Source organism: Chrysochloris asiatica, unplaced genomic scaffold (genome assembly GCF_000296735.1).
Source record: "Chrysochloris asiatica unplaced genomic scaffold, ChrAsi1.0 scaffold00014, whole genome shotgun sequence".
Lineage (NCBI taxonomy): Eukaryota > Metazoa > Chordata > Mammalia > Afrosoricida > Chrysochloridae > Chrysochloris > Chrysochloris asiatica.
Genome location: NW_006408532.1, coordinates 18,394,136 through 18,402,472, shown reverse-complemented (window position 1 = coordinate 18,402,472; position 8,337 = coordinate 18,394,136). Strand labels below are relative to the sequence as shown.

At 39.6% G+C, this 8,337-nt stretch overlaps 1 protein-coding gene across 1 annotated transcript in view; it reads right to left on the bottom strand.

The window, feature by feature from the left end:
• Positions 1-8,337, bottom strand: part of TMC1 (transmembrane channel-like 1) — a 186,453-nt gene that overhangs the window by 123,699 nt on the left and 54,417 nt on the right. The window contains exon 5 of the mRNA XM_006835003.1: positions 626-716. Within this exon, the coding sequence (XP_006835066.1) occupies positions 626-716 (91 nt within the window). The remainder of the gene's footprint in view (positions 1-625; positions 717-8,337) is intronic.

Sequence of the window (8,337 nt, the reverse complement as noted above, 5' to 3'; positions counted from 1 at the left end):
AGTGTGCCTGACCCAAGCCATGGTATTTTCAATAACCTCATATGCATGTGAAAACTGGACAGTGAATAAGGAAGACTGTAGAAGAATTGATGCATTTGAGTTATGCTGTTGGAGGAGAATATTGAAAGTACCATGGGCTGCCATAAGAATCAACAGATCTATTTTGGAAGACGTGCAGGCAGCGTGCTTCTTGGAGGCCGGGATGGTCACACTTCGTCTCTCATACTTTGGACATATTGTCAGGAGGGACCAGTTGCTGGAAAAGGATATCATGTTTAGTAAGGTGGAAGTTCATAGTAAAAGAGGAAGCTCCCCAGTGAGATGGATTGACAGAGTGGCAGCATCAATGGGCTTAAGCGTGGCAACAATTGTGAGGTTGGTCAGGCCCGGGCAGTGTTTCGTTCTGTTGTACATAGGGTTACTATGAGTCAGTACTGACTCAATGGCACCTAACAACAACAGCAACAACAGAATATGTACTGTATATGCATCTGTGTTTTATACATAGAAAGAGTAAATTTTTCACATGTGTCCCCACACACACACCAAAAATCATTTCACACACACTTCAAGACCCCTTTTGAGAATAGGTGGCATAAACCAAACAAATTTTGAAAATACTTACCTTGGCCATCATCATCTTAAATGCAAACCACTGTTTTCCTTTTCCTTTCCCAAGAGCCCCTTCATTTTCACTTACAAAGTTTTTTGCTTCCCTGAGAAAATAAAACAAAGTAAAAGGTAGGTGGAGTTTGGTTGAGATTAGTAGAACATAGAGGTGGTGGACGTTTTACTTGATTACATCTGTATTTCTTCTCGATCCTTAACAATCAAACCTAAGATTTATTCCATAGCTAAGGGATTGTAATGGACATCTCGGTTTTGTAATTATGGCCAGAAAGAATAAGACGTTTTAGTAGTTGGAGTCATAGAAAAGCAAGGAATTTATGCTCCATGTCAAAATAGAGAAGCCAGTTCTTATCATTGCTACCAGATATAAAATTGAATCTGAAGTTTACTCCAGACTCTGGCAGTCAGAATGTTCCTTTTAAATGTTCTTTTTTGTTCTTTATTAAGGGTTACTTTTTGTTTTCTTCATCTTTTGAAAATAGAGCAGGGAGATCACAATTGACATCAAAGATGCTTACTGACCTGGTATTTAATTCCTTAAGAGAAATTGTTTTAAAAATGAATTTATACTATGTAGAACAACTGGGGCTGAAGGAAAACAAAAATACTTTTGGTCTCAGAAAGGAATTCAAATTTAAGCTTTAATATTATTGCAAACTGTTTATGCATTTACATTAATCATGTTAGTGTATGTGGGTTGTTGTTGTTAAGTACTGTTGAGTTTTTCCCGACTCATAGTGACCCTGTATAGTTTCCGAGGAGAAGCTGGCTAACTTGAACCATAGACCTTGCTGTTCAAACCAACCTTACAATCTAGTGCATTAACCCATAGCACCACACAAGGAGTTAAGAAGCATTAGTCCATCAAAATGGATAATGTGAAAATATTAAATATACTGCACATTTGCAACCCTGTTTAGTCATTTTTGCTGTTAATTCTTTTGGGTATACGAGAAGAACTTTAAAAATCCAGGGAGACTCAGGCTTCTGTTAACCCTGGGGTCATGGTGGTCATGGTAGTGGTGGTGGTTATGTGCCATGAAGCTGATTCCAACTCATAGTGACCCTGTATAGAGTATCAGAAGCTGTAAATTTTTATGGGAGCAGAAATCTATATCTTTCTCCCACAGAGCACCTGGTGGACCTGAACTACTGACCTTGTGGTTAGCAGCCCAATGTTTAACCCACTATGCTACCAAGACCTTAGAGAAAGCATTGTCTGTGTGCTGGAGATAAACTTCTGTTGCGATCAACCAACTGACCCATCCAATGCCATGGAGTTGATTGAGACCCTCTATGGAGTTTCCAAGACTGTAAATCTGTATAGGAGCAGACAACCTCATCTTTTTCCTGTGGAGCAGCTGGTGGGTTTGAACTAGTGACCTTGCAATTAGCAGCCCAACGTCTAACCACATAACACAAACGTGGACTGTGATTCTATAGGTCCAATGCTGTCCTCTGTCTGATGGCTCCTGGAATGCGTGGTTTCGGAGACTGTAAATAAACCTTTTTGTTAACACTCAAAGTAAACGTTAAGATGACTCTATATAGAGTTAAGCAGAGTCAATGAAGAGTTTTGGGTAAACTGTTGCTTAGTATCAATGCTAAACTCATGATTTTATTACACAGTGATCAAGACAGATGTACACCCTCTGGATTCAGCCTCATTCATTGTGTGTATGTGTACAGACACACATTCTGCCACAAAAACACAGGATAATGAAGAAAATTCTCATTAGTCAACAAGGAGAATCCCCAAATCCATTTCCTGATGACAGGGACAATGACCTACTCACTTTTTAACCTACAACATTTACTACTGCTGCTTTGACCATAAAATGTGATAAATACAAAAAGACAACTTCGCTGCCATCAAGTCGATTCCAACTCATAGTTGCCTTATATAGGATGGAGTAGAAACATGATTCTTTATGGTTTCTGAGACTGCAAACCAATATAGGAGCAGGTAATCTCATCTTTCTGAGGGGCAGCTAGTAAATTTGAAATGCAGATTTTGCAGTTAGTGCCCAGTGCTTAACCCACAGTGCCACTTGTTGTTGTTGTCAAGTGCCATCTAGTCGATTCCGACCCATGGCAACCCTGTATAGGGTTTCCGAGGAGCAGCTGGTGAGCCTGAACCACCGACCTTGCAGTTCAAACGGCTTTGCAGTCTGGCACATTAACCCACAGCACCACACTAGGGCTCCACAGTGCCACTGTGGCTCCCTAATACACTTAGTTGATGTTGTTATGTGCCGTGGAGTCGGTTCCGACTCATAGCGGCCCTGTACAGTTTCAGAGGCTGTAAATCTTTAGGGGAGCAGAACACCTCATCTTTCTCCCGCGGAACCTCTGGTAGTTTCAAACTGTTGACCCTGAGATTTGCAGCCTGATTCGTAACCACTACGCTACCAAAGCTCCTTTAATGCACTTAAGCCTCCTGGAAACAGAACTGAAAGGTGTAATTTGGTGTAGATGTAGACAGGATAGTATTTAATATTTGTATTCTCCACATCACTTGATCCTTGAAAGCAAACTCATTCGCAGACCTTTCAAAGGTCAAGATTTCCAAACAAACAAACAAATGGTGGGGCATTTGCTTCCCTCCTTGTCAGTGTGCTTGTGAGAATTGGTGAAATCAGAGATGTGGAAATGTTCATGGGATTATTCTATAGAAGGTTTATTTTGAAACTGCAAATTTGTCCCAAGGTGATTAATATGTTATGGAATAAGTTGAGCATAACACAGATTTTGTATTTGCTTACGTTTGATTTATCCATGAGTAACAAACACTAGGTGAATGCAGAAAATAACACCCAAATGAATCAACCAGTGTAGGGAAACACAGCACATACACACATCCTCCACCAATTCCTCACTCCACAGCTCACGTTAGAAATGCTCACTCACACCTGGTGGTAAAACGACCCTTCCTCCACCACTTCACAGTAACTCACAAACTGCATCTCTGCTGATACACACTTTCAGTGGCAAATGCTGCGTCTTATCAAGGCAAACGTCCATATTTGAGGTACATTTTACATATTTCTGAACCATGAAGCCTGTGCTACCTTTTTTATAACATTTTAGTTCATTCATTCATTCATTCATTCACTCATTTTTGGAATCCCTGGGTAGGGCAAACAGTTGTGAATGTATTCAGCTGCTATGGTAAAGTTGGTAATTTGAGTCTACCCAGAAGTGCTTCAAAAGAAAGTCCTGGCGATCTTCTAAAAAATCAATAATTCAAAATCCTATGGAACACAGTTCTACTTTGACACACATTGGTCATCATGAGTTAGAATCCACTTGATGGCAATTGTTTATAGTTCTGTTTATCTTTTTTTGGTAGAATATCACTGATGTTTCTGAGTATTGTGCACCATCTCTATTTTCCCTAAAATCTCTGTAAGATTTATTTCCCAAATGTGAAAGAACCTGTATGTCCAAACCTACCAGCTGTACCTCAGAAACCCTATAAAGTGTCACTATGAATTGGAACCGACTCAACAGCACTTAACAACAACTGGTTTTCAGAATAAATTCTGGACTCCACTGTACTCTTCTGTAATGCTCTATTCTCCGTTCCATTCAATGAAAGCCTCTCTATCCCCCAAGTTTCATGTCCAATAAACAGTCATTCTACTTCCCACTGCATTCTACTCCCCACTTCCCTCTGATCACACTGCCCACAGTGTTTGGAATGACTCCTAGAATTCACATCATTAGAAATATGGGAGATGACTTTGACCCAGGGCCCACAGGGTGGGGGAGGGCATAATAGGAATTTAGCAAGAACAGATTCTTGATCTCCTAATCTGATACTACTGAGAGATAAGAAAGTCCCCTTGCTCCTTGGAGGTCTAGAAGGGACACTGGGTTGAAAGAGGTCAGTGATTGAGAGGAAATAGCATGCCTTTAACTCTACTTTAAGAACTGATCTTTGCAATGAATTGGTATGAATTCAAGAAGGAAGAAAAACAAGTGTTACCCAATTCCATTCTCTTTGATAACAAAAATTTTTGTACTGAAAGACAAGATCTTTCATTGTGCAATAGGAAACAAGTTAGTAAAAGAAAATATTCAATATGGAAATGAACATTGACTGATAGATAATGCATCACATTAAAATGCTCATGATAGTAAATAAAAGAAAGAAAAGAACTGAGTCTTTAGAAAACTAAGAAAGAGGAAAATTTCTTTTTTCCCTCAACTTAATCCATTTTCCTATTCATTTGTACTTATCTAGATCGTTTAAAGGGTAATTTTTCTATATGGCTCAGAGGAAATAGGCTTTCATAGACAAATTTTGAATATCTCTTGGTCTCAAATTATCCAAACACCTCAATAAAAAATGTATGTCATCCCTTTGAATTGCATTCAGCAAAAGCCACCTTGCCAAGACTGTAATCCAGTCTTCAGGTCTCAGAGCTCAAGCAAACCTAGGTACAATATGCCCAAGCGGTAACCCCAGACCCAGGGATAAATAATTGAGTGAGGTCTACTTTATGACAACACTATCTGGCCTTATAATTCATTTATTAACCCCTTGTGTTGGTAATTAGAATAATAAGGTTTCATGGGCTTTCAAGAATGTTTTCACAGTTAAACACGTTATTTAAAGAATCAAACTTACAAAATAGATAATTTACTCATAACACATGATATAACTCTGATGACACAGGAAAGGTATGCTACCTTTGACATATTCCTGTCCTTGGACTTTGCATCCCATTTGGGTTAGGTTTAGTTGATTTTTCTTTTGTTTTCAGTTTCATGTAGGATCAAGCATCCAATTTATTGCTGAATTAAATAAAACACATTTCATAACTATTGCTTAGGACAATTGTATTTAAAAACTTACACTCATGAATATTTCCCAGTAAAGGATCAAAAGAATGAGAGATTTTTTTTTCTAATAAGCAATATATGTATTTTTGAATTAGCCAATATTGTAGAAAACTCTGTTTCTGAAATATTATCCAGTAAATATAAAAGAAAGGATTCCTGGTGTGGCAATGTAAAATAAGCACTGGACTACTAACAGCAAGGTTAATGGTTTAAAACCACTAGCCAATCTTCAGAAACTCTGTACAGTGTCACTATGAGTTGGAAATGATTTGAAAGCACTTAATGACGACAGCAATGGAAGAAAGTTGCAGCAGTAATAAGCTACTCTAATGCAGAAAGATTGAAAATAAGGTCTATATACTTCCTAGAAAATATAATTCCCCAATTAGACCGGTGAAATAATGGGTGGAACAATTAGAAATCATCCCCAATACTAGAAGTCATGAATCAAAACACAAGCATTTGTTTTTATAGAGTAGACTTTGGTGACAGCAGTTGTAATGATTATGACTACACTTCATCTGTAAAATGAACTAAGAGCCGTGGCGTGGCACTGTAGCATAAGCACTGGACTGCTAACTGCAAGTTTGGCAGTTCAAATCATCAGTTGCACTTGGAACAGACCTGATGGCACTTAACAATAACAACAACAACCCATTGTTGTTATGTACAATGTGCTTAACTTTGAGTCCACGACAAACAATAAAAGCACTGTAAGTATTATACCAGCCATGTACTAATAAGTCCTGGTGTGGCATTGTAGGATAAGCATTGGACTGCTAACTGCAAGGCCAGCAGTTCAAATCCACCAGCTGCTCCTCAGAAACCCTATGCAAGTGACCCTATACAGGTGTATGAATCAGTTGCTATGACTCAGAATAACAACAATACTAATATGGCTGACTTTAATGCTTATTTTGAGACTCTAAAATATAAAGGACAAGCTGCTTCCAGGAAAAATTCCACGAGAAACCAGTTATTTCAATTCAGACTGTCACTTCAATGAGATATGGTCATAGGCCTATTTGTGGAGGAAAGAGTTCTTATCATTAAGTAAGTAAAAGAGAATTCAGTCTCACATCTGAGACCCACAGAGAAAGCTCAGTGTTGGACTTTGAATTCCAGTTATGTTGCAGACTAGAAGGATGAATTGAGACTAAATTTCTAGTTCAAGTCCTGCAAGTCATACTGTGCTGCTGCCAAGAACTCCTAGAGAAGCTCTGTGGTAGCAGGCAAAAACAAGAATTTCGGACACACCAGTGTTCATGGCACAATTATTCTCAGTAACCAAAAGGAGAAAACAAATCAACAGGTGGACGGATAAACAGAGTAATATAAACATCGCTGTTTTTGTTGTTAAGTGCCTGAGTCAGTTCCGATTCACAGTAACCCTGTGTAGCGTTTCCGAGAAGTGATTGGTGGGTTTGAACCACCAACCATGCAGTTCAAACTGATCTTGCAGTCCAGTGTGTTACCTTGCAGTGCCACACCAGAATCAATTATTGTTGTTGCTGTTGTTAAGTGCTATCGAGTCATTTCTGACCCCTAGTGATGCTATATAGGGTTTCCGAGGAGTGGCTGATGAGTTTGAAGCACAAACCTTGCAGTTCAAACAACTCTGCAGTCCAGTGCATTAATCTACCCTTACTCATACTGCAAGATCGGCAGTTCAAGTTCAACAGCTGATCCTCAGAAACCCTCTACAGGTTCGCTGTGGGTCGGAACCGACTCGACGGCACTTCACAACAAACAACAACTCATTCGTAAAGAGGGCTGAGGTATGCTGTACCCAAGCCATGGTATTTTCAATATCCTAAGGAGCTCGGTAGCGTAGTGGTTATGAATTGGGCTGCGAACCTCATGGTCAGCAGTTTGAAACTACCAACTGTTCGTGGGAGAAAGATGAGGCTTTCTGCTCCTGTAAAGATTTACAGCCTTGGAAATCCTGTACAGGTAGGGTCGCTATTAGTCAGAACTGACTCCACGACATATAACAACATATGTATATGAAAGTTGGACAGTGAATAATTAAGACCATATAAGAATTGATGGCTTTGAGTTATGGTGTTGGAGGAGAATATCGAAAGTGCCATGGGCTGCCAAAAGAACAAACAGATCTGTGTTGGAAGAAGTGCAGCCAGAGTGCTCCTTGAAGGCTAGGATGGCCAGATTTCGTCTCTCATACTTCGGACATATTCTCAGGAGGGATCAGTTGCTGGAGAAGGATATCATATTTGGTAAGGTGGAGGGTCAGAGAAAAAGAGGAAGACCCCCAAGGAGATGGATTGGCACAATGGGAACAACAATGGGCTCAAGCATAACAATTGTGAGACTGGTGCAGGATAACAACAAGCTCACTCTTGATCTCAGTAACTCCTAGAAGCATTCATTGTTGCTCTTATGGAGTCCTGGTGTGCTGCTGTTTGATGATGCATTGGACCACAGGGTCACTCTGAACTGCAAGGCCAGTGATTCAAGCTCACCAGTGGCTTCTAGGAAACCCTATACAGGGTCACTATGAGTTGGAACTGACTCAATGGCACTCAACAACAATAACAAAACATATTTATAAAGCCTCAATGTACATGTCTCACTTATATCATAAGCTCCCTTTTACATAGCACCAGTTCACAGATAAAATATATATATTAAGATGCTGGTGGTGGTGGTGCTGGTGGCTATGTGCCGTGGAGTCAGTTACAACTTATAGTGACCCTGCATAGGGTTTCTGAAGCTGTAAATCTTTACAGGAGCAGAAAGCCTCATCTTTCTTCCGTGGAACCTTGAGGTTAGCAGCCTGACCTGTAACCACTCTGCTATTAGAGCAAAGACCTCTGAACTTTTTTTTTTTTTTTT